Raw genomic sequence first — 26722 nt, forward strand, 5'->3', positions numbered from 1 at the left:
TGACAGATCATTGGCAGCGGTGGGGTCGTGGCAGGGAGCGTTGTCAACAAGCACCAAAATCTTCCGGCCTTCGGCGACCATGCGATCGTTCATGGTCTTGAGGTAAGTTTGAAAGACTTCGGATGTCATCCATGCCTTTTTGGTTGCTTGGTAGTTAAAACCAAGGTCACTAGAAGACCGGCCTTGAAAGCACCGTGGCTGCACGGATTTGCCGATAAACATTGGGCCAGTAACGTCGGAGCCGTCTGCATTTGTGGTGAGTGCCATGGTGATCCTTTTTTTTGACTTCTTTGTGCCGTGAACACGCTGTCAAGTGATGGAACGATGAGGTGACAAGCAGTAGAAGTAGGCCGTCTCGTCCATGTTGTACACGTTGGCCGGGCTGTAACCACTTGTGGTGTTTAGGACTTCTTTACGGCCTTGTCGTACAGCTTCACGTGGGGTTGACGCCGCTTCTCCATGCTGAATCTTGCTGGTAAGGCCATGCTTGCGCTGGAACATATAAAGCCAGTCTTTTGAGTAGGTGGAACATTGCGAAGGGGTCAGATCGAGACGAGTGGCGATTGTCCTTGCCTGCTCGCGAATGAGCTCACCCGTGAGGCAGACTCCAAGCTCCTCGCAGCGTAGGACCCATTGGAGTAGTTCGGTTTCGAGTTCGGGAGATATAACTGCACGATCAATATATCGTGATTTCCTGTCTACGCGCTGGGATTGCGATGCGCCTCGCTGAAGGGCCTTTCCAATCGCAGATTTTGTTGGAATTGTCTCGAGTTTGAACTGTTTCGCCGCCCATTTAGCCAATTCATTGTATGTAGCTTGAGGGTTTCGCTTGTGCTTCGCGTTCAAGCCATTCTTCTCGGCCAGTGTCATCCGCTGTTTCATCTTGAAGTGATTTGCGGTCAAAAGTGCGATGTTATTTGTATATTCAAACATTCCCTGCATTCCCTGAACATTTTATATTATTAGGTCATAGAGAATATTTATTTTACCCCGTTTCCAAGTCGGGGGGAGATCAGTACCAGATATTTTTCGAAATTAACCGCAAAAAGGTGTATGTAGTAGTATTAATAGTGTGATGATGCAGCAACCCCAAGCTTCGTTTGCAGGGCTCATAGTTATTTCACCTTTTGACGGAATTACAAATTGCTGGAAAATGATAAAAAAACTCCAATAATCGGTGACATACATTTCACCTACTACTATTAATAGTAGTAGTACTATTAATAGTACCTGGTACGTCTGTACAGTACTAGTACCTGAAGGATGTCACCGACGGGTAGACGCCAAAGTCGATTTCTCCGTGCCCACGTGCACAACAACCATGGGCTGCTTGCTGTCGGTGTGTCCTTCAGCGTGGGGATGGAACCACCGAGCTTCATCATTCGAGCTGGGCTTTGTCGCAGATTTGGACAAGGCGAGCAAGGTCGCAGACAGCACGACGCCGCTGTTCCAGTCGTACCTCCAGAAAGCCGTGCTTCATCGCAAACTAGTTGACGACAAGGTCGAGTACACGGTGTCGTGGAAGGACGTGGCGCCGTTCACGACGTCGTTGAACGAAGCGGGTCGAGGGTTTGAGCTCAGTGAACTGGCGTGGTGCCGTGGCGACTTGCATACGTTCGACGACCGCACTGGGCTTGTGTTCCGGTTGGAGAAGTTCCAATTGAGCGACCAGCCACATGATATTCGCGCTGTGCCTGTGACCATTGTCACGGAAGGGGACGGCAGCACGACGAAGGGCAAGAAACACGAATGGGCCACCGCCAAGGACGGGGAATTGTACATGGGCAGCACGGGCAAAGAGTTTATCACTGGAAACGACGTCGACAACACACACAACATGTGGGTGAGCATTCTGTCCAAGGATGGTGTGCTGCGATTTGAAGACTGGACCGACAACTTTGCGAAAGTGCGCGAATTCGTCGGGTGTGGATACCCTGGGTACCTCATCCACGAAGCCATCGAGTGGAGTGCCGTGCATCGCAAATGGTTCATCCTTCCCCGTCGAGTGTCCAAGGACGCGTACGACGAAACGGCAGACGAGCAGCGGGGGTCGAATGTCATGATCGTGGCCAGTGAAGACTTTAGTCGACTGGAAGTGCGCACCGTTGGACCCATCACCCCGGAGCGTGGGTTTTCGAGCTTCAAGTTTGTTCCCAGCACTCAAGACTCTGTGATTGTTGCTTTGAAGAGCGTGGAAATCGAAGCGACCAAGTCGCAATCGTCCTACGTCACGGTGTTTACCGTCGACGGCGACGTGTTGCTGCCAGAAACGCCGCTCCCAGGGACGTTCAAGTACGAAGGTGTGGCCTTCCTGCGCGAATACTGACGTTAATGACGTAATGGAGGTGGTTCATGTCGTCGTTCTCATGCAGTTCCGCCGTATTCACCACGGACTCTCCATGGACGGACCGACCTTCTTCGTTTGGTGCTTACGTGGAAGATTGAAAAGTAACCGTCAATCTGAAACAATTGCGCGCGAAAGTCGGATATCCGGATAACGTATCCGGACGCGACGTTTCGCCGCGATCTTCACTTTTTCCTTTTCTTGGCTGTGGCGGCGCAGTGCCATGTCGGAGGGCCCGGGGTACGACGATTCGCTCAAGGTGGCGGCGGGTGGCGTCTCCACCGTCGTCATGTTCGACGCATCCAAGAAGGAAGAGTTCTACCCGACGTCGGGGTACAAGAAACTGGCGCGGAAGCTCAAGACCACATGCAAGGTCGAAGTCAACAAGGATGACCTGTCGCTGGACCGACTCAAGCAAGCACATCTGGTCGTGTTTTCTGGTGTCCGAGAGCGCTTCAGTTCGTCCGAGTTCCAAGCGTTGAAAGATTACATGCGGGAAGGCGGCAGCGTGCTCTTTTGCATGGGCGAAGGCGGCGAAGTCGACACGAACCTCAACAGTTTCCTCAAGGAGTACGGGATCGTTGTCAACCCCGACTCGGTCATCCGCACGGTGTACCACAAATACCATCACCCGAAGGAAGTGTACATCACCAGCGGCATCGTCAACCGCGAAATCGCCCGAGTGGTACGTCCTTTCTCCTCCGCGACCCTTCTTCGTTCGTTCCTCCCATCACCTCAAAATCTGTATTATGTAGGCCAACGTTTTGTCGGGCAAGGGAAAGGACATTTTCGCGCGCGATCCCGCCGCAGACAAGGCGCATGGGATCGAGAAGGCCCAAAAGGGACTCAACTTTGTCTACCCGTACGGGGCGACGTTGAACGTGAAGAAGCCCGCGGCGCCGATCCTGAGCTCGGGGTTCATTTCGTTCCCCATGAATCGTCCCATCGGTGCCGTGTGGGCCCACGACGGGGTGAGATGGACGTTTTCCCCATCGTTCCCACGATATTCGTCATCGTCATGATCATCGTGTCGAGTAGGTATGCGCGCCCGCCAAGGAGAAGAAGACTGGGCGGCTGGCCGTGCTCGGGTCGATGCACCTCTTTTCCGACGACTGGCTGGACAAAGATGAAAACAGTCGGCTCCAGGACATTCTGTTCCGATGGCTGCTCAAGGACAAGGAGATCCAGTTCGATCCCGTGGACGCGGAAGACCCCGACCTGAGCGACTACAACCGCCTCCCCGACACCCAGGCGCTGTCGGAACGCCTGCGATCATGCATGCAGGAAGGCGACGAACTGCCCAAGGACTTCACCAAACTCTTCGACAACACCCTGTTCAAGTTCGACACGTCGCTCATCCCGGACGCGGTCGCGCAGTTCAAAGAGCTCGGTGTCAAGCACGAACCGTTGTCGTTGATTCCACCACAGGTAGGGAATTTCCCCATCACCCTTCCCCATTCAATGCGAAAATGGGACATTTCCTAGTTTGAAACACCCCTCCCACCCCTCAAACCTGCCGTGTTTCCGCCGATCCTGCGGGAGATGCCGCCGCCCGCTTTGGACCAGTTCGACCTGGATGAACACTTTGCCTCCGAGTCGCTCCGCCTTGCACAGCTCACCAACAAGTGCTCGGACGATGACTTGGAGTACTATGTGAAGGAGGCGGCGGGGATTCTTGGGATTTTGCCCAAACTCGACCCCGACCGCGCCGACGCCAAGCACGTGCTCGAGTTTTTGCTGTCGAAAGTGGTCAACTTTAAGAAGCTCAACCAGGATCTGCTGGCGATGGTCGTGATCAAAGATAAGGCGGCGGCATTCCAAGACCTAAATGAGGATGACAAGGACCTGGACCTGGACGACATGGCAGACGCCAAAAGCAGAAAGTAATGGAAGTTAACGTTATACTACGAAGCACGTGTACACACATGTAGTAAATGCAACTTTAAACCATCGTTGGTCATAATTATTAGAGAATGTGGTCGATTTAAACCATAATTATTAGAGAATGTGGTGGATTTAAACCATAATTATTAGAGAATGTGGTGGATTTAAACCATCGTTGGTCATAATTATTAGAGAATGCGGTGGATTTAAACTCATTTCTGCCTACACGGTACCCTAAGGGTTCGTCTGGTAACCGTGTAAATATTGCAATAATCAGGCCCAAAACGCCATTTTGGGGCCGAATTCAACAAATATTTTGCCCAAACTCGACCCCGACCGCGCCGACGCCAAGCACGTGCTCGAGTTTTTGCTGTCGAAAGTGGTCAACTTTAAGAAGCTCAACCAGGATCTGCTGGCGATGGTCGTGATCAAAGATAAGGCGGCGGCATTCCAAGACCTAAATGAGGATGACAAGGACCTGGACCTGGACGACATGGCAGACGCCAAAAGCAGAAAGTAATGGAAGTTAACGTTATACTACGAAGCACGTGTACACACATGTAGTAAATGCAACTTTAAACCATCGTTGGTCATAATTATTAGAGAATGTGGTCGATTTAAACCATAATTATTAGAGAATGTGGTCGATTATTTAAACCATAATTATTAGAGAATGTGGTGGATTTAAACCATAATTATTAGAGAATGTGGTGGATTTAAACCATCGTTGGTCATAATTATTAGAGAATGCGGTGGATTTAAACCATAATTATTAGAGAATGTGGTGGATTTAAACCATCGTTGGTCATAATTATTAGAGAATGCGGTGGATTTAAACCATAATTATTAGAGAATGTGGTGGATTTAAACCATCGTTGGTCATAATTATTAAAGAACGTGGTGGATTTGTGGTCATTTCTGCCTACACGGTACCCTAAGGGTTCGTCTGGTAACCGTGTAAATATTGCAATAATCAGGCCCAAAACGCCATTTTGGGGCCGAATTCAACAAATCTGATCAAAATTGAAACATGTCTTGCTTGCAGAGGTTTAACCCAAATCCAATAATTCCACGTGGGATTTACTCGTTGAAAGGACAAAATGGACCTTTTACCTCCATTTTGAAAATGACATTTTGGTTAATCCCATTTTGCGAGAAAATGGAATATTATTATTTTTGAAATGTTACCAGACGTACCCTAATACTTCGAAGTAGTATGTGTATTTCAATAATGTAGGCTAACGTTACACTATTCATTTGATCCTATATATAATGTTACCTGAAGGCAATACTATTTTGGACCCCTCCAAATGACATTTCGCCAATAGTGTATGCCGGACAACGGTGTAGTAGTACTAACTTGGAGTACAGTCCCATAGTGAACCTTATCCAGCATTTCCAATCCGAGGCACAGTATTTGATATCGAGAACAAAAGTATATTATTCACAATAGTCCATGAATAGAAACAACTTACTACACCATTTTGCGGTTAATTTCGAAATATATCTGATATATTTCGTGGAATCCGGTTTAACAATAAATTCGTGGAGCTTCATTGTATTTCGCGACGTCGGCAGTTAATTTCGTGGGAACGTCGAATTCACTCATTCTATGTCGTGGACAGCCAGTATATTTCGTGATTTGCTCAGTTAGAGTTGCGAACCTCCAATATATTTCGTGACGAGCCCAATATATTTCGCATAAACACAATGGGTGTATTTATGCAAGAGTGACAGACAACTCTACGCTCCAACCAACTCGTTGTCCATGTTGTCGGCTCTGTGGTCGAGGTGGACAGCGTTTGATTGATACTTGCGCTTCTCATCAACTCCTATCAACTCTACTCGCAGTATACTACATATTGTACTAAGTACTGTACTTACGTAGTATTGTTTAAAAGGAAAGAATAGATGAGCCCTATAAAGGAAATAAATAAATGAGATCAATGAATTATTTAAAAGGAAGAAAATAGATGAACCTTACGAATTATTTAAAAGGAAAGAATAGATGAAAAACCCTGTTTATTTGAAAATTAGAGCGACGGCTTGGAGGGAGACCGGCAGTCGACGCACGTCGTACATGGCAAGGAAGTGCGATGCCACGATGTGAATATGGACATGGGAGAAGACGTCCGTAGTGTGTACCCAGTCGTCCATCCTGTATGTCCAAATTAGATGAAAATGCACATAGATAAACATAAGTAGTAGTTCTTTAGATAAATGAAAACGTAGATAGATGAAAATGATCCGTACCGATGAAATCGACACGACAAGTAGAGCGCGCCGGCCGCGAGTTCGTCGGACGTGAGCTGCAAAGCCAGCGTGCCTATAGTCCATTCATTCCTTGGGATTCTGAAACAATCGGGAAATATACCTGCGATGGCGTCCGTGAGGAAGACGTCGGCGACCGCGAGGACATTTTCCCTGGCCATGTCCACTTGGGCGATGGCGCGATCCGCGAGCGCCGCGAGCGCCAAATGCGGCTGCGGCACCACGACATCATACGAGAGCGAGTTGAGGAGGATGACTTCGTACTGCCGGATACGCGACTTGATGAAGTCCATGTCGGCAGGAAGAGTGATGGTCGAAGAAGCATTCTCGGCGTCGGTGGCCAGCTTCAAGCTGGCGTCGGCGACGTGCGTGAGCTTGACCGTGCGCTCGTTCACTTTGGCGCTGAGGAAGATGGCGGCGGACGCGACGAGGAACCGGTCGTGGGAAGAGAACGAGTGCAGCATGAAGAACCGGTTCATGTACGTCATGGCCGACAAGCTCGCCACCCGCGGCAGGTCCAACTTGCGCTGCAGATCGATGATATACCATGAGGTGGTCCGCCGAAGCTGGGTTTCCACGTCGAACGAGATGCCTGCGAGGTACGATGGTGTTAAAAGAGGGGTCGTGGATGCAAAGAGCCAATGCGACGTTGGGTCGGACGGACCCAGGGGTTCCGTGGGCATGGGTGTCGTCGTCTTGGTTGGTGGATGCGAGGTCGCAAGAGGCGGCGGCGGGGACAAGGCAATCGGGATCGTAGGTGGAAGTGGTGGTAGTGGTGGTGGTGATGAATGAGGTGTGTTGGTTTTCCTGTTCGCGTACCGCACGCGAAGGGATCTGCCACCCAGAATGGACCTGTCCTTGTTGGCCACAGCAGCTCGGCCCGCCGCAGCGTCCGTGAACTCGACAAAGCTGAAGCGTCCGCTGCCGGCACTCTCCATCATGTCGACCTTGTAGATCGTTCCGCAGTCCTCAAAATGCTTCCACATGACCTCCTTCGTCACGAGATGGTCGTACCCCGACACGAACACATTCGGCGACACTTCCATCGCAACAACACAAAGACTCAATATATCGATTGTTGAAGGTAAAGTGGACGTATCATTTTGGAAGAGGTTTTTCTGAATTGTAAATGATCAATTGTTGATATTTTAATTAATATCAACAATTGACGTTAACGCTATTATTACTAGTTCTTATTTTTTTAAATACTATTAATAATAATAATAATATCGCTAACAATATTAATAATAGTATTATGAATACGGGTAAGGGAGGTACCTTTCTCGATGCAAAGTCCAATTTCACTCAAAATTTCAGCAAATTGAGACGTAGAATCGACAGATCTCAATTTGTGAATTTTGGGTTTAACTAAATCAATTGTGCGTTAAATAAAAAAACCTCCACTCTTCGATTTGGCCATACTATTAATTTTAATAGTACCTGGAAATGTTATTATAAATTGATCATTAATTACGTTATCCGTGGAAGCCGACGGATCGACCTACGTGACCTTCTCGTCCAGTTCCTGCTTGGGTCGCCGCATCAAGATGGAGTCGATCACTCCAAACGCAATCGCCCCTTCCGCGTCCATGAACTAGATGCATCCCCATCAGCTCCATCAGCTCATGATATCCGAAGGACGTACCTTGTCGCGATCCATGGCGTTCTCAATCACCGCCAAGTCCTTTCCCGTGTGCTTGGCAAACAACCGATTCAATCGATGACGGAGCTGCAAGATCTCTTCCGCTTGAATCGCGATATCGCTCGCCATACCCTGGGCCCCGCCGGACGGCTGATGCACCATAATCCTCGAATTCGGAAGCGCGGACCGACATCCGGGCGCTCCACCGGCGAGAAGCAGGGCCCCCTACGTCGCCCTTCATGTTCAGACGTCGCCTTGGGAGCTAAGCGTACCATGGACGCTGCTTGACCGATGCACAGAGTCTGCACACGCGGTTGAATGTACTGCATCGTGTCGTAGATGGCGAGACCAGCAGTAACAGCGCCGCCTGGACTGTTGATGTACAAGTAGATATCCTTGTCAGGGTGCTCGCTCCTGCAGAGACACCATGAGCTAAGATAGGCGTGCAGGAACGTACTCGAGGAAGAGCAACTGCGCAGTAGTTAGTGATGCCATGTGATCGTTCACGGGGCCATTGAGGAACACGATGCGCTCTTTCAGCAGCCTTGAGTAGATGTCATACACCCGCTCTCCCCGCGCGCTCTGTTCCAGCACCATGGGCACCACACCCATGAAGGTGGAGTTGCTGTAGCCATGGAAGCCGCGCCGCATGACATGACGTGCACGTGCGTGCATCTTGTCCAAGGCGATCCAAAAGCAATTGTTCTCGCGCTAGATACTATTTCATTTGTGTGAAACGACAACCGAATTATCCGGAAATGTCATCGTATTCGGATAACCCACCGATAATATCCGGATGTTTTGAAACGTTTGTGGCGTAAGTTTGCAACATGGCATCGCCGCCGTCAGCCGACCTGTTCGTGCCGTACCTGTATGTCCCGAGCGAAGACAGTCAGCATGTGGAGATCGTGAGTCCGTGGGGAAGCCTGAAGGTGCCTATCCCCCTCACGCAGTTCTACGGCGTGGCCATAGCCGTCGCCGCGGTGCTGCTCAGCATCCTCGTCAGATTCTGTGGCCGATCCAACGAGTTGGTCGACGACGACGACGACGAGACTCCCGAGTCTGTCATCGAACAGACTTATGCCAAGAAGAAGGCAAAGAAGTCGGCGAAGAAGGCGAGCAGCACCCCCGACGCTTCCGACGACGACTCGAAGGCCAAGTCGGCGCTGGAAGACAACATCCTTCGCAACGGCACCAACAGCTACTACTACGCCCACAAACCGCGCGAGATCTCGACCGAGCCCACCCACGTCCGCCAAGTGATTTCAACCTACGGGTGGTCCGACGCCACCAAGACCGTATGAGTTCCATCTCCATTGTCCTTCGTACCATCATCATCCCATATGCAGGTCACGATCTACGTCAACCATCCCGACGCCGGGTCTCTCTCCAAGGACAAGATCCACATGAAGTGGACGCCAACATCGTTGAGCTTGGACATTACGTTTGAAGGCGAAGACGTCCGATCGCTGGTCATTCCGACGCTGTACGCCGAGATCGGCGATGTCAAGTACAAGGCCAAGAAGGACGCGATTGCATTTGTGTTGCTCAAGAAGGATCCCCAGATCACGTGGAAGTCGCTCAACGGCGCCGCCAAGAACATCGACGACCACATCCAGTACGACGACAGCTTGTACGACTAGCTCGGTTAAAAAGACCTGCTCCATCGATTGAGAAGTCATTTACTACCTGGACATACAAACGTGTCTATAAGACTGGGATAACCCTGAGATACAGTATACTATCAAGTGCATGCTGCATGAATGGTTCTATAGTATGGCACGATTGCAGAGCATTGCACCAGGGCCCTGAAGTACAGTATACTTAGTTGTAGTATTCACTGTTCTATAATATGGGCAAGTGCCCTGAGATACAGTATACTATCAACTGTATGCTGTATTCATTGTTCTATAGTATGGCACGAATGTAGTTTCGTGCCACGATCCATGATTGGTGGAAAACAATAATCCCTCTGAAATTTTTAACCAATCACTTGCAACTTTTCTTGAGTTTGAGAGGTACAGCATCAGCTTGGACATGCAGCTTACGCTGCGATGGCCCGCGCCGTCGCTCGAGACTCTCGAAACCCCGAAACCAGAAATCAACCTATCGCGGAGGGTTGGTTGATTTCTCGGCACTCTTGCTGCTCATCGTCCGTCACCGTCCGTGACGCGGCCGGCGTGCTCGGACCCGGCCAAGTCGACAAACCCGACGGCAAGACGCGGTCGCTCACGTGCTAAATCTGGAGGGGGGCGTGCGACCGGCTGCTCGGACGGTGGACGTTCAAGTTGCCCGTCGCCCGACTCACTGTCAACGACTTCACAGTCAATCACGTTTAATGAATCGACCCCGTAGTAACATCATAATAACTTGCTTGTTATAAGTTGTTGTCACACAAATCCACGTACAAACGGTAGTACTCGGTACGAATATCGTACACTCGTAACAGCGTATGTACAATTAGATAGAACCAATCATAACAAATACTATGGGTACTGCGTAGTACAATTGATTTCATGCCCAATATATTTCTAAGCTTGTTTTGACGCATACGAAGTAATATAATTACCTCCACAATACAAAAGAATGAACTTGAAGCGCTGAATATTATTTCGAATGGTGAACCTGATTGGCAGGAATATAATTCGTACTTCGAAGTTCGATAGCCAATCAAATGACCTTATACTTGATCCCACTCGAAGAAAACGTAGGCCTTGCATTCTGAAGTTCCCTGTAACTGCATGAAATCAAGTGGCTCGGGATTGAACCCTTATTCCAAATTGCTTTGAACTTCAAATCATGTCGAAATTTGTATTGGTGTTGATGAAAAATGAACTAAAAGAGATAAAACAGTTGTGCCATACTATAGAACAATGAATACCGCATACAGTTGATAGTATACTGTATCTCAGGGCACTTGAGGTTCCGAAACACTTTTTGGGACCCTTCGATGGACCCTGAGATACAGTAACGTTATACTATCAACAGTACTACACATATTCATTGTTCTATAGTATATCACGATTGCAGCAGCTTTGCACCAGCATGTATTAGTAACGTTATACTATCAACTGTACTACACATATTCATTGTTCTATAGTATGACACGATTGCAGCAGCTTTGCACGAGGACGAGCAAGTGCACGACGAGGGACACGAGGGCGTCAAACACAAACTTGGGCGCAAAGATGGCCCAGACCATGAGATGGCGCCGACTGAGCGCCACGAAAACACTGGTGCAGATGGCCGAGAGCGTGAAATATGCGACGACGATGGGTCGGCGGATGGTCGTTAAAAGGAGGGATAGACCGAGCCAGAACGCGCCAAACGTGTTGACGGCCAAGAGGGTGCCTGCGACGGGCCAGTAAAACGAGGGAACGCCCACAAACCCTGCCGCGTTCTGCAGACTCGCAAACGAATTCCCGTGGCCCGATTGAAAGTACAGGCTATGGATGAGAAAGCAGTAGCCCCACATACTAGTACTACTACTACTAGTAGTACTAGGCCCAGACTGGTACAGAAAACTCATGGCAACAAACAGCCCAAACGGACCCGGCGAGGTCGGGCCGTGGAGCAGCAGCAGCACAAGCAGCACGGAGGGGGGGTGCGTGGTGAGAATGTTCAGACCACCCCACGCGTACACCACCCACGGCACGAACAACGGCCAAATATCCCACCAGTGCATCCACACGCAAACATAACTCACCAAACTGGCCGGGTCCACGCGAGCGATCCACACTCCCACGACCAGCATGGGAATGTAGGTCCATTCCATCGACATTGAAGACAGCACAATGTTGGGCACGGGCCACGCCGCGTACACGCGGTGGAGGACGCAGAGCCCGACGAAACGGGTCACTTGACCCGTCCCCCTGGTCACTGGACCCGAGCAAGCAGGAGGCGCCAATAGGTCCATCCCAACTAGTACCAGGTTACTCGCACTTATAAACAGCACGACGCGGTCTTGTACGACCAGGTACGAGTTGGAGAACAAGCTCAAGCAGTGCATCACTACCAACATGGTCACGCCCACGCTTCGACGCCAGGACACTATTGGTGACAACTTTGGTGACAACTTTGGTGACAAGGATGGCGGTTGCCACTCAAACGCTAGACCGACGGTGGAGAGGCCGATGGTGGCTGCGTATCGGGGCATGGGGGCGCCGGGTAACAAGGGCGGCAGCACCCGCGCGGCCGCGGGCCACATGAACCCGACCAAGATGCCAACGAGGATGGATATGGGCACGCGGTGGGGACGAAACGAAGTCAAGTGAAGGGCCAGAAAGGTACTTAATTGAAGGACCACGCCATGAACCATGCACACAAGGTCGAACTGCGTGTACAGGGCCCGGGACAGGGCGAGGGCGTCGGCGAGGTACTTTTGCAGGAGGTCGTGGGTACCTTTGGCATCACCGTCTTGCAAAGCTGCTTCCGCAAAGGTTGCTTCGAGATCGAGCATGGCCGGCAAGTCCATCCGGATCGTCTGCGACGTGGTAAACTGATGGCGCAACTGATGCACGTTCACCCACAGGGCGTCGTTGAGGTGGGCCAACGCGGCACTGAACGACGTTTGATTGGACGAAATCGACGCAGATGGCGACGTTTGATTGGACGAGGGCTCGAAAAACAGCTGCGGAATCACTGCGCCCAAGTTGCCAAATGGAATCGGAAGCCCCATGAGCAGTGACAACGTCGGCACGAGGTCCACTTGTGCGACAGAGCGCACGGTGGAAGTATCCGGATCCGGATAAAACAACACATCGTACAGGGATCGGGTGCCGTCAAGCACATGCAGCGGCAGGGCCTTGGAGTACAAGAATAGCGCGGCGCCAGTCTCATCGTCCGTGGCGCCGCCGTGGTTGCCGTCGCTGCTCATGCCATGATCTCCTAGAATCACCTACCAATATCTCGTCAAGATCGATCTATATATGTATATATATATATATATATATTGTGCTTTCGAGTGAAATATCATATTGTGGCGTGGTTTCTCGTTGGAATTTAAATCGATTTGATTGGCTACTTCAGATGAGCTCAAAATTATTAGCCAATCAAAACCCTCTCGATGAAATTCAACCAATCAGATTGGTCGGCGCGATTCGATTGCACCCCCTCCCCAAATTTGTATCAAATCGACAATATATATATATATATAGAATACCGCCAACACATCGGGCGGCAGGGATTCAGTCAATCGCTCGAGGAAATCGTTCATTTGGTGCAATTTGGACACCATCGACGGGTGGTTGGGCCCAAACGTATGGCCGACGTGGTCCACGCCTACAGATACAACGTCATATGACGTGATCGGGATAACGTCATACCGAGAAAGTGACCAATCAGAACGTCCCAGTCGGTTTGGTTGACCAGTTCGGGGAAGAAGTGCGCGAGGACGCCGTTGTCGACCGTGTGCAGGTCCTTCACGTTGAACGAATCGTACGAGTAGTTGCGCAGAAACGTGCTCGGGTACAACTTGCCCCACGTGTCGTCGCCCATGAACACGATGCTCTTGTTCATCGCCGTCAGCTGCTTGATCCACGAATCTTCCACGATTTCTTCGCTGTGCATGTTGTCCTTGATGTCGAGGAACGTCGGCAGCGTCCCCGTGGTCAGCCCTTTGAGTCTACGTACGTAATGGAGATGACTACCTGCGAAGGAATACATCACTGAGAGAGAGGGAGTACGTACCGCTGCATGGTCATGGTGGGAGCGTCGGCAATAAATCGGAACAGCAGACTTTGCGCCGGCTCGTCGCGAAGGAGAGCGTGCACGTGCGGCAGATGGTTGAGAAAGTACTGCCCACCGTCCGCGGCTTTCTGCTGCTGCTCTTCTTGGGAAGCTTCGTGCATGAAGTCGAAGCGCAACGCGTCAATCACAATGTACACCACGCGAGGGAACTTGACGTTACTCCAGCATCCTGTCCGCGGGCCCTCATGCCGGCGGAGATGATGCGTGTTGTGCATGGCGGTTGGGAAGGCCGCGTCCTCGGAGCATGGACTCACGTCGGTGGCTTCATACCGCGTGAGGAAGAATCCGCTAGTGAAGAGGAAGATGGCGGCAGCATGAAGGAAGAACGTCACCACCAACACCCCCACCGTCATGTTGGACCAATCTGGTGGACGATTAGCCTGGGGACATTATAAGCTTTCAAAGGTTTATCCGGATATTCCTGCCAAGACAAATAGATGGGTACATTTTAACAGTATTTAATAGATCAGCTACAATATATAAATGGAATACTGAATATATTATATAGTAATGAACACTGACATATGTGGCGATCTTATCGATGAAACGTCATTTCGAAAAGAACTTGCATTTGCAGCAAGCTGGAAGCGATGAGCAAGGCGATGGTACAGCCATGTCCTGCCTTGACTGCCGGCGTGATGATGTTGTCCTGTCGTAGTTCACACTGCATCCCGGGGGGACGTCCAACTGCGCAGTAGCTGGAGGCAGGTCTCGCATCCACACTACGTTCGCTGACGGCGTAGAGATGGTCGAGGAGTATACTGCCGACAGTCGGCCGCAAATCTTAGGTAACCCCCCACCCATGGTACCTTGATGGAGTTACCAAGTGTCACGTAGTTCGCCGGTGGAAGGCACCCACAACACTCGGAGGAGATGGCAAATGGGAATTTGAAGTTGGCGAACCTACCGTACGTCGGTACGTGGTTATGCGTCAACCTGAACACCCATGCTTTAGGTCGACACAGTCGTGGAGAAAGACATTGGCATTATCCCCAGCGGCACGAACGTACGTTTAAAGCATGCTCGTCCTTCTCCCCATGTTTAGGAATGATTCGTAGCCCATCTTTCTCTGCCGCGAATCCACCGAAGTGTGGGAATGGCGCGTGCGCAATCTGCCATACCCCAAGGACACATACCTGATTACGATCGACGAAAGCTCCCAGGAGCTCATCATCCGAACCACCAACAAGAAGTACTTCAAGCGCTTCCGCATTCCTGCGATGGCCCGCGCCAACCTTCCATTAGACCGAAGCGCCTTGTCCCATTCGCACAGCAACAACACCCTCGTGATCCAAGTGAGCTTTGCATCTATTGTCATGAGAAGGCACTATCATGAATCGTAGTACGATAAACCCGACGCCGTTCTCGAAGCAGAACAGACATCCCTCGCCGAACGACTTCAAGGAACCAAGCGGGACGGCGGCGATCCTCAATGCCGCCAACAATAGATTTTTTCATTCGGAATTAGTGTGTACACACTAATTCAGAATACCCTATTTAGTGTGTACCCACACTAAATAGGGTCAAAGTGCCAAATAAACACTAGTACTTGAGCAATTATTACATGTTAGAGTGAACTAACTGTTGCAGCGCCGCATTTATCGGGTTTCAGAGGACTGGTGGCTTTGGTCATTCTCGATACCATCAGCATGCACGCGGACGGAGTGAAGAAGGCGGCGTTGGAAGCTCTGAGCTCAAGAGTGCTCGACGGACGAGGTCTCCGCATCGGCATCTGCACCACGGAATGGAACAAGGAGATCATCGACGCCTTGCGGGACGGCGCCATTCGCACCTTGACGGCGGCAGGTGTCGCTACCGACGACATTATCGTGTTTAAGGCCCCTGGCGCGTACGAGTTGCCGTTCACGGCGAGCCGGTTGATCCTGTCGGAGAACGTCGATGCTGTGATCTGCGTAGGGTGCTTGATCAAGGGCGAGACGATGCACTTCGAGTACATTTGCGAAGCCGTGACCCAAGGCATCATGAAGCTCAACCTGGACACGGGGGTGCCAGTCATGTTTGGTGTGCTGGCCGTCTTGAACGAAAAACAAGCCCGCGCGAGAGCTGGACTGGAAGAAGGCGGGCACAACCACGGGGTGGAGTGGGCCCAGACGGCCATCGAAATGGCGCAATTGCGCGCCAGGACCGCCAAGAAGAGCGCCGCCAAGTGTCCGTACCATGTGATTCCCGCATGTCCGTTTGTGTGGACGACGGCGCTGGCGGTCTTGGGGTACGGACTGCACTTGGTGGTGTGCCGAAAGCACAGCTAGATCGAGGACGTACACTTCATTGGGTTTAACCTACAGCTGAAACACGTCATGCGTTTAAAACGTTAAATCAAAACTAACTACTTGAGGTATAAAAGTTAGCACCAACGGCGACAGTTTACTATTAACGTTAGTATTACTCGTATACTATAGTAATACTGCACAGTCGATGGATGGAGTTGGGTGAAATTTCGTGTTGTGGCATGGTTTCACGTTGGAATATAAATCGATTTGATTGGCTACTCCAGATGAGCTCAAAATTATTAGCCAATAAAAGTCTTCTCAATGAAATTCAACCAATCAGATCGATTGTAGATCGGTTTGGTTGGCCCCCAAATTTGTATCAAATCGACAATAATAGTAGTTTCTTTGGTATGGAGTGAAAGATCTTGAGGGCGTTTTTAATAAAATACGCGTTTTATTCAATAAAACGGATTCGAGCAGCAGCTACGGCTCGTCCATGTCGTGGTCGCTATCGCGTTCGATGAAGCGGGGGTTTTCTTCGCGGACGTCGGCAACTTCGCCGTCCTCCGCGTCTTTCGAGTCGTCATGTAGGTGAAGTTGGGTGGAGAAGCCTCCCATGAGAGCATTCTCCGTCTTGATTCGGGCGGCCCGCACCTTGCTCTTCTTCATCTCCTTTTTCTTCTGGTCCTCCAACGCGTAGATGTCCTTGTACGTTTCCTTCGTCACGCGCTCCTTGAGGAGGGTAAAGAAGGCCCCGCCAAGAGTTCGAGATCGTCCAGTCACAGTTTTGAGTGTCGACCCTTGCTTCTGCATGGACAACGTTTCGGTCAACACACTTCGCGCCAACCGTTCGCCGATCAGCGCCACCACTCGCACGACCAGATGGATCTTTCGCTCGCCCAGTACTTGCGCAATCTCCCTGCCGACACGTTGTGCATGGCTCTGCTTCTTCCTCTGTCCATTCTTGTGCCGTGGTTGCTGCGCCTTCGTACCAGGGTCCGGCATGTTGAGGAACAGCCAATTCTGAAAACTGGCGGCAAAATTATTACCATCATTCAGGTTTCGTCCAATTTCACGAAAATATTGCGAATTTGCATCGTTCATTTTGTACTTTTTCGAGTTAATTCAGGGCGAAATTTGCAAAATTCGACAGTGAAAGATCCAAGTTGCAGACCGTTGTGCCCATTCAAAGGCATTCGTGGTTAACATATACTATTAGCATGGTTTTACTGTTCAGCATTGGTGAAAGCCTGCTTACAGTGGAACCATGTGCTCGCATAGCCACATAAAGCCCTGCTCGAGCCCTGCGCCTGTGGTCGCAACGGTGGGCTGCACCAAGTACTTGCGAGACTGGCATACTTCTTCCAGCGCCAGCTCCTTGACGACGTCGACATCGCCCTTGGCCAGATCTTGCTTGTTCATGAGGACCAGGAGGCATGCGTCCCGTAGCTGATCGTCATGCAGGACACCATGGAGCTCCGCCTTGGCCAAATCCACGCGTTCGTGGTCCGAGCTGTCAATGACAAACACGATGCCTTGTGTGCCTGTAAAATGATGCCGCCAATACGGGCGCAATGTGTCTTGACCTCCAACGTCCCATAGATTCAACGTGAGTCCATGGAAACTCAGCGCTTCCGTGTTGAAGCCCAACGTCGGCAGCGTGGGAATGGCTTTGTGCAGTCGTAGGTGGTACAGGATGGTGGTCTTCCCCGCCGAGTCCAGACCCACCAGCAGCACACGACGGTCTTTTCGTGTCCAATAGCGCCCCACCTTGCGCGACAGTGTCGTCCCCATCCAAGATTTTGTTGGGGAAGTCGGTCAAGTGCGCTTGAAACTGTCGGATTTTCTTTCAGATCAAAATAACATATAAATGCTTCATCTATTATTTATCTTTTTTTGTCTTCTTGGCCCCGTAATTGCCATAGAGCCATAGATAACCAGTTTCATTATTTACTTTGAAACAGTAATCTCACACTTATCAACCGTCTAACTTTCGAACGTTGGTGCCAATATAAGTGGAGTTTAATACTAACTGTAAATATACCCACGACAAGACAGTTGCGATGTCGTTAGAAACAAAGTTCCCATTATGTTTGCGTGTGTAGTACAGTATTGTAAATCACGTTGACTTTGGAATAAATAGGAAACAGAAACAACTCGATCCCCTCGTTTTTGAGGCGATCAGTGGGACGACGCTGCAAGTGCCTGAATGATGGCCTTGTCTTGGACGCTGAGCAGGTCGTACCCTTCGACTTGGGCGAGGCGGTCGGGGGTTTCACAGCACTCCAAGTGGTGCCAGTCCAGGCCAATGTACCCGTTCATGTGATGAAAGATCAGCCCCACGCGGATATGGCCTTGGTTGATGGGGAGCTGGCACGACTGGCAAGTACATGTTGTGGTCGTGGTCTTTCCGAGCACTGGCACGACCTCCTTGGCCCACGGACTGCTGCTGTTGGTGGCGGCGGCGGCGACAGTGGTGCCGCAGTGGGTCATGCTCGTTGTTGTACTCGTCAATTTGAAAGATGGCCCAACACGGTACTATGTACTGTAGTATAGTATTCAAAGACGACGCGATTGCGCTTTTCAGGTGGCTCGGCTCTACAAAACAGCCAGCCAGCTTCTTTCAGCCATGTGGCGAAATAGTTGAATCTCGCCGCAAATTCGGCTGTCGCGTGGGTTCCCCATGTGTAAACTATACTAATAAGTTTACTACGTTTTGTGAAAATGTTCTTTGCTGAATTTCTGCCTGATGTGTCCAATTAGAGTCTCAGCATGTATGAATCGGGGTTTCGGGGTTTCGGGGTTCGACTAACTTACAAAGTCGAAACATTTATTGTTCTTGTTATAACGACGTTAGTCGTACACTTTGTATCCATTCTGCTCGTGGACATCGCATGTGATGTGTATGTGGGGCGAAGATTTGCTGCATCATACCGGTATTCTTCTTCTCTCCAGGCAAGCCACTGTCATACACGGAGTAGTAACCTTTTATGTACAAACGTGTCAAACTACTGTACCAACCATACATTATTTATTGCCTGTCTTTCGTTAAGTCACATTAGTTATTTATACTAGTAGTAGTAAGAGTGGTACTCTTTCAAAGTAATCTAAAACAATTCACTTATTATAGCAAGAACGTCTGAGATTACCACTTATTCTACACATATACATACTACTAGTAGTACTACAGTATGGTATTTTATAGAAAAACAATAGTATAAAGTCGTTGGATCGATCGATCTTTGGGAACGGATGGAAACCAATGCTTGGCTTTTACACAGTTCCATCCATGGTGTTGTTTGATTGGCTAGCGAGATCACAAGCCTGCAATTTGATTGGTTGATACTCTTCCTCTGGAATTCTGAAACGTCGCGAGAAGCTTGGATTTCTGATCAAGGATGGCGAGTCCAGCACCCAAGGCTGCATTCGACGACAACTCGCCGTTTGTGGTCGACTCGAGCATCTCAGACCAAGTGTTGCGCAATGTACAGTATACCTACCATCTACCACTTCTAATCCCGCGTCATGTAAACATACATGCAGGAGAATGGAGGGGTGTTGGTGACCAAGGACCAAATCCGGGCGGCATTTGACTTCTTCGACGTCGAGCACAACGGCGTGGTGACGATGGACAATCTCAAAGTAGGATGGGTATCCTTGCTGTAGTAGGAACTAAGCGTGTCTCTTTAGTCGCGGCTGGGAGTGTTCTACAAGGACATGTCTACGCGCGACTACCGCGTGCTTCTCAACAATGAATCCGAGCTCACCGAGCAAACTCTATGCGACCTGCTCCTCGAAAACGATATCGCAGACTACGACCCTGTCGCAGAAGCATTTCGAGCGTATGACCCGGAAGGCACTGGGTACACACTTGAAATCGTCACCATGTCGAGCTCTGACGCGCATTGTGGACGGTATGTCCTGTAGGTTCGTGAACCTCGAAGTGCTCTCCCGGTTGTTTGAAAGCCTCGGCTACGGCAAACTCAGCGACGACGACCTGCGCGTGCTCGTGGCCACCGCTGACTCGGACAAGGACGGACAGTTGAATCTGGCCGACTTTCGCAAATTGCTGACCTGAAAAGAGTGTTCTCGTGATCTAATTGGTCAAATATACGTAAATCACCACCTTTTTATCCAATCATATATGGTTATGCACGACCGCTTTCATTTTTCCATGGCTCCAGGACACGTGGCGACGGGCGGCCTGCTGTACGGCGTGTTCACGCCGCAATGCTTCGACGCGTACTTCACGCGCTTCGACTTTCTCCAGGTCGAGTGCGGCAAGGCAGTGGTGTCCAAGCTGCTTGGGTACCTCATCATCGTTGGCAGCTTCATCTTGAAGTTGCCGCAGATCTTGAAGATTGTCGCTGCCGGCAACGTTGCCGGCCTCAACCCGTCGTCGTTCTATCTCGAAGTGATTACATTCCAAGCGTCTGTCGTGTACAACGTCCTCCGAGGGTATCCGATCAGTTCGTGGGGTGAATCGGCCGTCATTTTGATCCAGAATGTGATCCTCGTGCTCTTGTTGTGGTATTACTCTGGCGCGGCCAAGTCGACGCAATTAGTTGGCGTGGTCGCGTTCGTGGCGTTGGGTGCAGGCATGTTCTACCTCCCTTCCGAGTTCGACTGGGTGCTTCCGTCCGCGGGCATTCCGTTGTCTGTCATGGCTCGCATTCCTCAGGTACTTTCTCACCCTTTTTCATTCATTCACTCTTCTTCCATCCACCTCACGATATGTGAAATGCAGATTCTGTCCAACTTTAAACAAGGACACACGGGACAATTGGCGTTCCTGACGTTGTTCTTGAACTTTGGCGGGTCTGCCGCGCGCTTGTTCACCACCCTCCAGGTCAGACCTTCCTTCTCCATCGCATCATGACTCGCTCTCAACGGATCGCGCAGGAAACGGGAGACCAAGTCGTGCTGCTGGGGTTTGCCATCTCCATGCTCCTCAACGGAACCCTCTTGGCCCAAATTGGTCTCTACTGGAGCGCCACGGACGCCGCCGTCGCCAAAGCGATCCAAACCAAGAAGAAAACGCAATAAAAGACCGAATAAAAGACAACACCATGGGTTCTTTAAATAGTAAAAGACCAACGTTCCGTCTGGGTCATCTCGACAAAGAATGATGGTCGTTCTTGGGCCGCTTGAACAGCGCGGGAAACTCGTCCACGTTGAGGAACGTGATGAGCTTGGGCTTGCCGATGGCGCTGTGGTAGCGCACCATCGGGCCCGTGTACTTGGTCTTGGGCATGATCTCGTCCACCAGTCGCTTCTCTTCCTCTAGGCGCTCCAGCCGATTCAACGACGCCGTGTTCTGCACCTCCGTGAGCACGGCTTCCTTCAAAAGTTGTTCCTGGGTCATGCGCACCACGACCTTGGTCGCCTTCTCGTGCATGTTGCGCGCTTCTTCCGTGTACTTTTGCTGGAGTTCGTGCGACAAGAAACGCTTCTGCACCGTGGACGAACGAACGGCCATCGGTTCAATCGGCGCCACAGGGGCGTTGGATGTCGCAGGAGAACGAGTAACAGTACGCGGGATGGTGCGAGGAGGGGGTCGATGCAGATGCAACTGCTTGGGCGGCCGAGATGCCTTCTCCCGACGCTTCAGCTCCACTTCGCCGTCGTGCACGGCCTCGTCGGGTGCTTCGTCCTCGTCAAAGTCCGAGTCCACCACATCTTCCTCCTCAGCCTCGCTGGAATAGTCCTCGTCTTCGCTCTCGTTCCACACCTCATGGCTCCAGAAGGTCTCGTCCGCTTCCGCTTCTTCACCGATCAACTTGTTGATGCGGGACCCTCGATTCGCACGGCTAGGCAGCGACGCCATCTCAACCGACCGAAACGAGGTTATACAATATAAAAGGTTTTGTCCTTTGTAGTAGTATTAATTTACACAGTTCAACGTTGCTGATTGGGCAGAATTGGCACACATTTCTAAGCAAATTCACAGAACTTACTGTGAAACATCGCAACGCACCAACATGCACGCAGTCCCGCAGGTGAGACCCCTTCGCCAGACGTGGATCGACGCCTTGCGCGTCACTTCTCCGTACTACCAATGCTGCCGCCTCCACGACCTGCAGCGACGCATGGACGCGGCAGAGGTGAGGCATACAGCGTTGATCTACGTCCAGCGAATGGTCTCACCTGTGGGACTGCGTGCATGGTGCGTGCGTTGCGGTTAGTTTTGCCACTGCTCTCAGAATGCTACCGTTTCTGCATCGTCGACTTCTTCCGAGGTCGGATGCAGCGGCACTGCCATGTCATGGCTGCAACTCGTCGTTGGGTTGGTCGTGTTGTGGAAGCTGCTTGGCCGAGGCCGCTTCTCGGAGCTCCATGTCCTTCTGCATACCACGTCACACATGTGTTCATTCTGCCTTTCTGTCCAATCAGCCCAGTACTCTGACTTCGTAGTATTGATAATACTATACCATTAGCATGCAATTCGAACCACGTAACGCGATGATATTAGTACGAACGTTAGTGGAGCAAAAAATACAAGCGACTCTGTTCTAGATACAATGACGGGTGCCCCATTTAGAAGTCGCCGTCGGCTTGGATGTCCTCGCCCGTTTGCTTTGCCAATGCTTCCGCATCCTTGCCCATCCACTCGTCCCCAGAGTTCAATCGAAACGTCTCGCGCTCAGACTTGTTGAACGCATCCGATTCGATTCCATCGCCATCATCGTCATCATCGTCATCATCGTCATCATCGTCATCATCGTCATCATCGTCATCATCGTCGTCATCGTCGTCATCGTCATCATCATCATCGTCATCATCGTCATCGTCATCATCGTCATCATCGTCGTCATCCTTCATGGAAGCTTCCGCTTGGACAGACTCGGCAGTCTGTACGACTCCGACCGCTTCAACTTCAGCAGACGCAAGCCGGCGCTCCCCGCCAATGTCGATATCTTCGTAATCGTCTTCTTCGACCATAGGATCAATGACATCGTCATCATCGTCATCATCGTCATCATCGTCATCATCATCGTCATCGTCGTCGTCCTTCTTGCTGGCGGCAGCTTCCGACGAGGCCGCCATCAAGACGCGGGCAAAGCCAACGTCGGTGGAAGCGGTGTCGATGGCCACCATTTTGGGGCTGGCGTCGTTCGCGGCGACATTGGCATGGCACATGGCCAAGGCGCATGCGACAAGAGCGACGAGGATTTTCATCGTGGACGGGAATTCGTAAATGGCACAAAGAAGCTCCAAATCTGCGATACCGTCGTCGGGCTGTTTCTTGGTGTGGTCAATTGTGGACGCGGCAGGATACACTTGGAATTTGTATACCCGTCACGGCCCAGGACACCTTGAGCAAGCACGTAAAATGCATATTTTGTGCGATAATATATTGAATATATTGTATTATTCGTTTAAGCTATGGTTAAAGCAACCTATTTTCTTGTATTGTGCCACGTCGTACTTGACTTACGTACAATTTACAACGCAAAATTGGGAATTTGGCGCGTTTGTCAATTTGGACAAAATCGACAAAACTATATTGTCGATTCGATACGAATTTCTAGACCCCGTCGAATCGAATCACAAATCGACGCGATTGGCTAATTGAGTGACTTTGATTGGCTCTTGCAGAAAAGACACGTATATTCAACCAATCAGAAATCCTTCAATATTGATTCGACAAACCAGGCTAATTTTGGAAGCTTATAGCGAATTTTCAACACTCCCGAGAGTTTTCGATTGAACGATCGCGGATACGTTATCCGGAATCGAATCCCCCATTTTGAAACGCATTCCCCGAATCCTCACCGCCGCCGTCCACGATGAAAGTCCTCGTCGCTCTTGTCGCATGCGCCTTGGCCATGTGCTATGCCAATGTCGCCGTGAACGACGCCAGCCCCAAGATGGTGGCCATCGACACCGCTTCCACCGATGTTGGCTTTGCCCGAGTCTTGATGGCGGCCTCGTCAGAAGCTGCCGCCAGCAAGAAGGACGACGACGATGACGATGATGATGACGATGATGACGATGATGACGATGACGACGATGACGATGATGATGACGATGATGACGATGATGACGATGATGACGATGATGACGATGATGACGATGACGATGATGACGACGATGACGATGACGACGTCATTGAAGCAGACGTTCCGGTTGTAGAGCATGATCATATCCCTGCTTCCGGTGTCGCACCCGTTCGCACTGCCGACACGGCTGTTGCCATTGATGCAGACTATGTCAACGCTATCTCTTAAGCCAAATATAAGCTAACGTTGATCAAATACAACTGTTTGAACGTCACCACAATCTCTGTTATATATTGAAGACTAGGAGTTGATTGCATCTAGATTCAAGTGAGCTCAGTGTAGCCAGGATGCACAGACGCCACCAGTCCATTACGCTGCAGCTCCATGCGCAGACGATGGCAGGTATTCACGGTCACCCCCTTTCGACACTCCAGTCAGGACAACCGGATTCCTCGTTTTCGATGGCTTACCGAAAAGATGGCTTGGGCAGATACGACAAGGATTAGCGCAGTGTACATTCCCCATAATGAACGCGATGCATCTTCTGATATACCCAACGCGGCTTGGATGTCAGACATGACCCAGTCGTAAGCGAGAAAGCCAACTGTGGCAATGTGCAGCAGAATTACGCCAAACGAACTGTAGTAGTACTATGCAAGTAAGCATGAGACTGGGAAGATGACCAAGAATGTACCAGCTCAAGCCAAATGCCGTCCTTGGCACTGGGGAAGGTGAACCAGAGCAGACCGACTGCCGCCACCAGGATTCCCGCGAGCGAATTCCACCATACTCGATACCATGTGATCGCGAACGAGACCGCGTAGAAGACAAAGAGGCCCATGAGGAGGTTGCGGAAGGGCACCTTATGCTCCAGTACGTGCAAGGGCTGATGCAGCTCCACCACACTCCCGATCGGTTCCGCGGACGCCATGATCCTTCAAGATTGATATGACGACCTTCCTCAAAGATCGCAAAGGACGTTTTTATTCATCTCGACGTATGGTTTTTAGTTTGAGCCAATCCAACGCAGAATCTACAACGTTTTAATATAAAACGCATCTTATTTGACTCTGGCCAATAAGATTGCGCGGAGATAAATTTCCGGATATTATGTGGTACTCGTTTATCCGGACACCACGTCATTTTCAGCATGAGGTGGACCGCGTTTTTGCTGCTGCTGGCGGCATATTTGGTGCTGGTTCTAGGAACTCCTCCCGTGAAGGACGATGACCCACTCTTAGCCGAGATTCGAATCCTTCGCAACGACGCCTTGAAGCTCAAAGACAAAGGCTCGTACGGAGAATCCGCCACCAAACTGGACAAGGCCATCCGAGCCCTCCAAGACCTGCACGAGAGCCGCACCGACGCCAAGAAGCGCGCGGCGGACGCATCTCTTCTCGCCCAAACTCTGAGCGAACTGGGCAATGTGCTCTACGCGGACAAGCAGTATGTCCCCGCGCAACGCGTGCTGGTGCAGGCTGTGGACCTGTCCAAGCGCATCTTCGGCCCGTCGCATCCCGCGTACTCTCTGGCACTGCGCAACCTCGGTGAAGTCTACTTGGCCTTGGATCAGTGCGTCGTCTTTGCCGTCTTGCTATCTACTTCCACGTAACTCCACGTCGTAGGCACGAAAAAGCCATCGAAAGCTACAAGCTGCTCAAGTCGCACGCCGAGAAAGGACTTGGAAAGACCCATGAAACCGTGATCGAATCCGCGCGGCGCATCGGGGAATCATACGAAACCCTGGGCAAGTTCAAGAAAGCGATCAAAGTGTACAAGAACCTCTTGGCCGAGCTAGGGCTGGGCGAAACGTACGCCTTGATATCTTTATGACAGCAAACCCTTGACATGTTGATGCAGCATTCCAAGGAAGCGCGCGGCGGCCGCGCATGAGGCGGGGGTGGCCGAGGTGTACCAGGGCCTCGCGAGTGGACTCATGAAAGCCAACCAACTGGACCAAGCGCTCACATATGCCACCGTCGCCACCAAGATTTTCAAGAGGCGCGACGGAGCCAACTCCATCACGTATGCGTTCAGCCTGAACCTGCTGGCGGGGGTACTGTATATCTCTATATACGATATCGAGTTATAGAGGTTTTTCGTGTTTGGTGTAGGTAAACACGTACCTTGGCCAGGACGACGCGGCGCTGAGCTTGCTCCAAGACGCCCAAAAGATCGCCGTTTTGGTGCATGGGGAGAGTCACCCGCTCGTGAGCCAAGGCGCGCATAACATTGAGAAACTCCAAGCTCGCATGGCCAAGAAGAAGACAGTGGAGACGAAGGACGAGTTGTAATACAACGACGACGCTGGGTGGTATTATATGAGTGAGGCAAACTGGTATTTGAGCCAGTTTGCCAAATACTGTAGCTTTCGAATCTATTTGTTCCAATGTAACTGTTCACGTTATTGTTTATTCTAAACAACGAAATGTACACAGAAGAATATGTCGGCAGAAGAATTTAGCCAATCAGATTGCAGGAAACCACCATCATTGTTCAAATAGTGTGTTAATTAAATTAGTGTGAGTACACAATGACCACTTTCTACATACAAAATTCAGTACAAAGTATCGATCGATAGATTTGGCAAAGAAAGTCA

The 26722-nt window shown here is 50.6% G+C and overlaps 19 protein-coding genes across 23 annotated transcripts; 11 read left to right on the forward strand and 8 right to left on the reverse strand.

The window, feature by feature from the left end:
- Positions 1 to 1244: 1244 nt before the first annotated feature.
- On the forward strand, positions 1245 to 2431 carry H257_14030 (hypothetical protein). Its single transcript, XM_009841749.1, has one exon. It carries the CDS (start codon positions 1322 to 1324, stop codon positions 2324 to 2326), a length of 1005 nt encoding a protein of 334 aa, XP_009840051.1. The 5' UTR covers positions 1245 to 1321; the 3' UTR covers positions 2327 to 2431.
- Positions 2432 to 2542: 111 nt separating this feature from the next.
- Positions 2543 to 4332, forward strand: H257_14031 (hypothetical protein). The gene is made up of 4 exons (XM_009841750.1): positions 2543 to 3029; positions 3100 to 3315; positions 3383 to 3772; positions 3830 to 4332. The coding sequence occupies exons 1-4, from the start codon at positions 2568 to 2570 to the stop codon at positions 4229 to 4231; spliced, it is 1470 nt and encodes a 489-aa protein (XP_009840052.1). The 5' UTR covers positions 2543 to 2567; the 3' UTR covers positions 4232 to 4332.
- Positions 4333 to 6233: 1901 nt separating this feature from the next.
- H257_14032 (hypothetical protein) lies at positions 6234 to 7565 on the reverse strand. Its single transcript, XM_009841751.1, has 3 exons — positions 6603 to 7565; positions 6482 to 6554; positions 6234 to 6386 (listed from the first exon to the last, which is right to left on the reverse strand). The coding sequence occupies exons 1-3, from the start codon at positions 7543 to 7545 to the stop codon at positions 6251 to 6253; spliced, it is 1152 nt and encodes a 383-aa protein (XP_009840053.1). The 5' UTR covers positions 7546 to 7565; the 3' UTR covers positions 6234 to 6250.
- A 375-nt stretch (positions 7566 to 7940) lies between these two features.
- H257_14033 lies at positions 7941 to 8852 on the reverse strand. 2 transcript variants are annotated; one of them, XM_009841752.1, is made up of 4 exons: positions 8599 to 8852; positions 8414 to 8555; positions 8145 to 8366; positions 7941 to 8093 (listed from the first exon to the last, which is right to left on the reverse strand). In XM_009841752.1, exons 1-4 carry the CDS (start codon positions 8814 to 8816, stop codon positions 8001 to 8003), a joined length of 675 nt encoding a protein of 224 aa, XP_009840054.1. In that variant the 5' UTR covers positions 8817 to 8852; the 3' UTR covers positions 7941 to 8000. The 2 variants fall into 2 exon arrangements, with proteins under 2 accessions (XP_009840054.1, XP_009840055.1); XM_009841753.1 differs by having other exon boundaries at positions 7941 to 8366.
- Positions 8853 to 8956: 104 nt separating this feature from the next.
- On the forward strand, positions 8957 to 9900 carry H257_14034 (hypothetical protein). The gene is made up of 2 exons (XM_009841754.1): positions 8957 to 9439; positions 9491 to 9900. The coding sequence occupies exons 1-2, from the start codon at positions 8972 to 8974 to the stop codon at positions 9782 to 9784; spliced, it is 762 nt and encodes a 253-aa protein (XP_009840056.1). The 5' UTR covers positions 8957 to 8971; the 3' UTR covers positions 9785 to 9900.
- Positions 9901 to 11170: 1270 nt separating this feature from the next.
- Positions 11171 to 14248, reverse strand: H257_14035 (hypothetical protein). The gene is made up of 4 exons (XM_009841755.1): positions 13830 to 14248; positions 13466 to 13764; positions 13303 to 13421; positions 11171 to 13038 (listed from the first exon to the last, which is right to left on the reverse strand). Exons 1-4 carry the CDS (start codon positions 14240 to 14242, stop codon positions 11236 to 11238), a joined length of 2634 nt encoding a protein of 877 aa, XP_009840057.1. The 5' UTR covers positions 14243 to 14248; the 3' UTR covers positions 11171 to 11235.
- Positions 14249 to 14479: 231 nt separating this feature from the next.
- Positions 14480 to 15337, forward strand: H257_14036 (hypothetical protein; the record flags this gene model as incomplete). The annotated part of the gene is made up of 6 exons (XM_009841756.1): positions 14480 to 14494; positions 14548 to 14677; positions 14727 to 14797; positions 14845 to 14895; positions 14948 to 15184; positions 15233 to 15337. The coding sequence occupies 6 exons, from the start codon at positions 14480 to 14482 to the stop codon at positions 15335 to 15337; spliced, it is 609 nt and encodes a 202-aa protein (XP_009840058.1).
- A 201-nt stretch (positions 15338 to 15538) lies between these two features.
- On the forward strand, positions 15539 to 16159 carry H257_14037 (6,7-dimethyl-8-ribityllumazine synthase; the record flags this gene model as incomplete). Its single annotated transcript, XM_009841757.1, has 1 exon — positions 15539 to 16159. One exon carries the CDS (start codon positions 15539 to 15541, stop codon positions 16157 to 16159), a length of 621 nt encoding a protein of 206 aa, XP_009840059.1.
- Positions 16160 to 16567: 408 nt separating this feature from the next.
- On the forward strand, positions 16568 to 17174 carry H257_14038 (hypothetical protein). The gene has a single exon (XM_009841758.1). The coding sequence runs from the start codon at positions 16821 to 16823 to the stop codon at positions 17145 to 17147; it is 327 nt and encodes a 108-aa protein (XP_009840060.1). The 5' UTR covers positions 16568 to 16820; the 3' UTR covers positions 17148 to 17174.
- A 112-nt stretch (positions 17175 to 17286) lies between these two features.
- Positions 17287 to 17953, reverse strand: H257_14039 (hypothetical protein). Its single transcript, XM_009841759.1, has one exon. The coding sequence runs from the start codon at positions 17912 to 17914 to the stop codon at positions 17375 to 17377; it is 540 nt and encodes a 179-aa protein (XP_009840061.1). The 5' UTR covers positions 17915 to 17953; the 3' UTR covers positions 17287 to 17374.
- Positions 17954 to 18188: 235 nt separating this feature from the next.
- H257_14040 (hypothetical protein) lies at positions 18189 to 18690 on the reverse strand. The gene has a single exon (XM_009841760.1). The coding sequence runs from the start codon at positions 18611 to 18613 to the stop codon at positions 18302 to 18304; it is 312 nt and encodes a 103-aa protein (XP_009840062.1). The 5' UTR covers positions 18614 to 18690; the 3' UTR covers positions 18189 to 18301.
- A 791-nt stretch (positions 18691 to 19481) lies between these two features.
- On the forward strand, positions 19482 to 20258 carry H257_14041. 2 transcript variants are annotated; one of them, XM_009841761.1, is made up of 4 exons: positions 19482 to 19605; positions 19664 to 19762; positions 19811 to 19983; positions 20048 to 20258. In XM_009841761.1, exons 1-4 carry the CDS (start codon positions 19519 to 19521, stop codon positions 20196 to 20198), a joined length of 510 nt encoding a protein of 169 aa, XP_009840063.1. In that variant the 5' UTR covers positions 19482 to 19518; the 3' UTR covers positions 20199 to 20258. The 2 variants fall into 2 exon arrangements, with proteins under 2 accessions (XP_009840063.1, XP_009840064.1); XM_009841762.1 differs by having other exon boundaries at positions 19482 to 19762.
- H257_14042 (hypothetical protein) lies at positions 20241 to 21963 on the forward strand. Of its 3 annotated transcripts, XM_009841764.1 has the most exons (3): positions 20241 to 20801; positions 20868 to 20969; positions 21023 to 21963. In XM_009841764.1, the coding sequence occupies exons 1-3, from the start codon at positions 20265 to 20267 to the stop codon at positions 21164 to 21166; spliced, it is 783 nt and encodes a 260-aa protein (XP_009840066.1). In that variant the 5' UTR covers positions 20241 to 20264; the 3' UTR covers positions 21167 to 21963. The 3 variants fall into 3 exon arrangements, with proteins under 3 accessions (XP_009840066.1, XP_009840065.1, XP_009840067.1); XM_009841763.1 differs by having other exon boundaries at positions 20241 to 20969; XM_009841765.1 differs by having other exon boundaries at positions 20868 to 21963.
- Positions 20243 to 21966, reverse strand: H257_14043 (hypothetical protein). Its single transcript, XM_009841766.1, has one exon. The coding sequence runs from the start codon at positions 21945 to 21947 to the stop codon at positions 21231 to 21233; it is 717 nt and encodes a 238-aa protein (XP_009840068.1). The 5' UTR covers positions 21948 to 21966; the 3' UTR covers positions 20243 to 21230.
- A 126-nt stretch (positions 21967 to 22092) lies between these two features.
- On the forward strand, positions 22093 to 22824 carry H257_14044 (hypothetical protein). Its single transcript, XM_009841767.1, has 3 exons — positions 22093 to 22286; positions 22371 to 22458; positions 22558 to 22824. Exons 1-3 carry the CDS (start codon positions 22102 to 22104, stop codon positions 22576 to 22578), a joined length of 294 nt encoding a protein of 97 aa, XP_009840069.1. The 5' UTR covers positions 22093 to 22101; the 3' UTR covers positions 22579 to 22824.
- Positions 22565 to 23299, reverse strand: H257_14045 (hypothetical protein; the record flags this gene model as incomplete). Its single annotated transcript, XM_009841768.1, has 1 exon — positions 22565 to 23299. The coding sequence occupies one exon, from the start codon at positions 23297 to 23299 to the stop codon at positions 22658 to 22660; it is 642 nt and encodes a 213-aa protein (XP_009840070.1). The 3' UTR covers positions 22565 to 22657.
- A 516-nt stretch (positions 23300 to 23815) lies between these two features.
- Positions 23816 to 24400, forward strand: H257_14046 (hypothetical protein). The gene has a single exon (XM_009841769.1). It carries the CDS (start codon positions 23911 to 23913, stop codon positions 24349 to 24351), a length of 441 nt encoding a protein of 146 aa, XP_009840071.1. The 5' UTR covers positions 23816 to 23910; the 3' UTR covers positions 24352 to 24400.
- H257_14047 (hypothetical protein) lies at positions 24385 to 25090 on the reverse strand. The gene is made up of 3 exons (XM_009841770.1): positions 24818 to 25090; positions 24594 to 24773; positions 24385 to 24542 (listed from the first exon to the last, which is right to left on the reverse strand). The coding sequence occupies exons 1-3, from the start codon at positions 25052 to 25054 to the stop codon at positions 24447 to 24449; spliced, it is 513 nt and encodes a 170-aa protein (XP_009840072.1). The 5' UTR covers positions 25055 to 25090; the 3' UTR covers positions 24385 to 24446.
- Positions 25091 to 25209: 119 nt separating this feature from the next.
- On the forward strand, positions 25210 to 26535 carry H257_14048 (hypothetical protein). The gene is made up of 4 exons (XM_009841771.1): positions 25210 to 25695; positions 25749 to 25934; positions 25984 to 26179; positions 26238 to 26535. The coding sequence occupies exons 1-4, from the start codon at positions 25274 to 25276 to the stop codon at positions 26415 to 26417; spliced, it is 984 nt and encodes a 327-aa protein (XP_009840073.1). The 5' UTR covers positions 25210 to 25273; the 3' UTR covers positions 26418 to 26535.
- Positions 26536 to 26722: the final 187 nt, after the last annotated feature.

The sequence above is a fragment of the Aphanomyces astaci genome (assembly GCF_000520075.1).
Source record: "Aphanomyces astaci strain APO3 unplaced genomic scaffold supercont1.53, whole genome shotgun sequence".
Taxonomy (NCBI): Eukaryota; Oomycota; class Saprolegniomycetes; order Saprolegniales; family Verrucalvaceae; genus Aphanomyces; species Aphanomyces astaci.

Coding starts and splice junctions, on each gene's coding strand:
- H257_14041 (XM_009841761.1), top strand. CDS start 19,519: ATGGCGAGTCCAGCACCCAAGGCTGCATTCGACGACAACTCGCCGTTT. Junction 19,763..19,810: donor TGACGATGGACAATCTCAAA/GTAGGATGGGTA, acceptor GTGTCTCTTTAG/TCGCGGCTGGGAGTGTTCTA. Junction 19,984..20,047: donor TATGACCCGGAAGGCACTGG/GTACACACTTGA, acceptor TATGTCCTGTAG/GTTCGTGAACCTCGAAGTGC.
- H257_14030 (XM_009841749.1), top strand. CDS start 1,322: ATGGGCTGCTTGCTGTCGGTGTGTCCTTCAGCGTGGGGATGGAACCAC.
- H257_14035 (XM_009841755.1), bottom strand. CDS start 14,242: ATGACGGTGGGGGTGTTGGTGGTGACGTTCTTCCTTCATGCTGCCGCC. Junction 13,422..13,465: donor TCTGATTGGTCACTTTCTCG/GTATGACGTTAT, acceptor TTGTATCTGTAG/GCGTGGACCACGTCGGCCAT. Junction 13,039..13,302: donor TGCCGCCCGATGTGTTGGCG/GTATTCTATATA, acceptor AGATATTGGTAG/GTGATTCTAGGAGATCATGG.
- H257_14034 (XM_009841754.1), top strand. CDS start 8,972: ATGGCATCGCCGCCGTCAGCCGACCTGTTCGTGCCGTACCTGTATGTC. Junction 9,440..9,490: donor GGTCCGACGCCACCAAGACC/GTATGAGTTCCA, acceptor TCCCATATGCAG/GTCACGATCTACGTCAACCA.
- H257_14032 (XM_009841751.1), bottom strand. CDS start 7,545: ATGGAAGTGTCGCCGAATGTGTTCGTGTCGGGGTACGACCATCTCGTG. Junction 6,555..6,602: donor CCTCACGGACGCCATCGCAG/GTATATTTCCCG, acceptor AATGGACTATAG/GCACGCTGGCTTTGCAGCTC. Junction 6,387..6,481: donor TTGTCGTGTCGATTTCATCG/GTACGGATCATT, acceptor TTGGACATACAG/GATGGACGACTGGGTACACA.
- H257_14038 (XM_009841758.1), top strand. CDS start 16,821: ATGTCCTTGTACGTTTCCTTCGTCACGCGCTCCTTGAGGAGGGTAAAG.
- H257_14031 (XM_009841750.1), top strand. CDS start 2,568: ATGTCGGAGGGCCCGGGGTACGACGATTCGCTCAAGGTGGCGGCGGGT. Junction 3,316..3,382: donor CCGTGTGGGCCCACGACGGG/GTGAGATGGACG, acceptor CGTGTCGAGTAG/GTATGCGCGCCCGCCAAGGA. Junction 3,773..3,829: donor TGTCGTTGATTCCACCACAG/GTAGGGAATTTC, acceptor GACATTTCCTAG/TTTGAAACACCCCTCCCACC.
- H257_14039 (XM_009841759.1), bottom strand. CDS start 17,914: ATGGGGACGACACTGTCGCGCAAGGTGGGGCGCTATTGGACACGAAAA.
- H257_14033 (XM_009841752.1), bottom strand. CDS start 8,816: ATGCACGCACGTGCACGTCATGTCATGCGGCGCGGCTTCCATGGCTAC. Junction 8,556..8,598: donor GCGCAGTTGCTCTTCCTCGA/GTACGTTCCTGC, acceptor GTGTCTCTGCAG/GAGCGAGCACCCTGACAAGG. Junction 8,367..8,413: donor TCGGTCAAGCAGCGTCCATG/GTACGCTTAGCT, acceptor AGGGCGACGTAG/GGGGCCCTGCTTCTCGCCGG.
- H257_14040 (XM_009841760.1), bottom strand. CDS start 18,613: ATGACCCACTGCGGCACCACTGTCGCCGCCGCCGCCACCAACAGCAGC.
- H257_14044 (XM_009841767.1), top strand. CDS start 22,102: ATGCACGCAGTCCCGCAGGTGAGACCCCTTCGCCAGACGTGGATCGAC. Junction 22,287..22,370: donor CCTGTGGGACTGCGTGCATG/GTGCGTGCGTTG, acceptor GGTCGGATGCAG/CGGCACTGCCATGTCATGGC. Junction 22,459..22,557: donor GCCGCTTCTCGGAGCTCCAT/GTCCTTCTGCAT, acceptor CTATACCATTAG/CATGCAATTCGAACCACGTA.
- H257_14046 (XM_009841769.1), top strand. CDS start 23,911: ATGAAAGTCCTCGTCGCTCTTGTCGCATGCGCCTTGGCCATGTGCTAT.
- H257_14047 (XM_009841770.1), bottom strand. CDS start 25,054: ATGGCGTCCGCGGAACCGATCGGGAGTGTGGTGGAGCTGCATCAGCCC. Junction 24,774..24,817: donor ACGGCATTTGGCTTGAGCTG/GTACATTCTTGG, acceptor TTACTTGCATAG/TACTACTACAGTTCGTTTGG. Junction 24,543..24,593: donor CTGCCCAAGCCATCTTTTCG/GTAAGCCATCGA, acceptor GAGTGTCGAAAG/GGGGTGACCGTGAATACCTG.
- H257_14042 (XM_009841763.1), top strand. CDS start 20,265: ATGGTTATGCACGACCGCTTTCATTTTTCCATGGCTCCAGGACACGTG. Junction 20,970..21,022: donor GCTTGTTCACCACCCTCCAG/GTCAGACCTTCC, acceptor CGGATCGCGCAG/GAAACGGGAGACCAAGTCGT.
- H257_14043 (XM_009841766.1), bottom strand. CDS start 21,947: ATGGCGTCGCTGCCTAGCCGTGCGAATCGAGGGTCCCGCATCAACAAG.
- H257_14048 (XM_009841771.1), top strand. CDS start 25,274: ATGAGGTGGACCGCGTTTTTGCTGCTGCTGGCGGCATATTTGGTGCTG. Junction 25,696..25,748: donor GTCTACTTGGCCTTGGATCA/GTGCGTCGTCTT, acceptor TCCACGTCGTAG/GCACGAAAAAGCCATCGAAA. Junction 25,935..25,983: donor GAGCTAGGGCTGGGCGAAAC/GTACGCCTTGAT, acceptor ATGTTGATGCAG/CATTCCAAGGAAGCGCGCGG.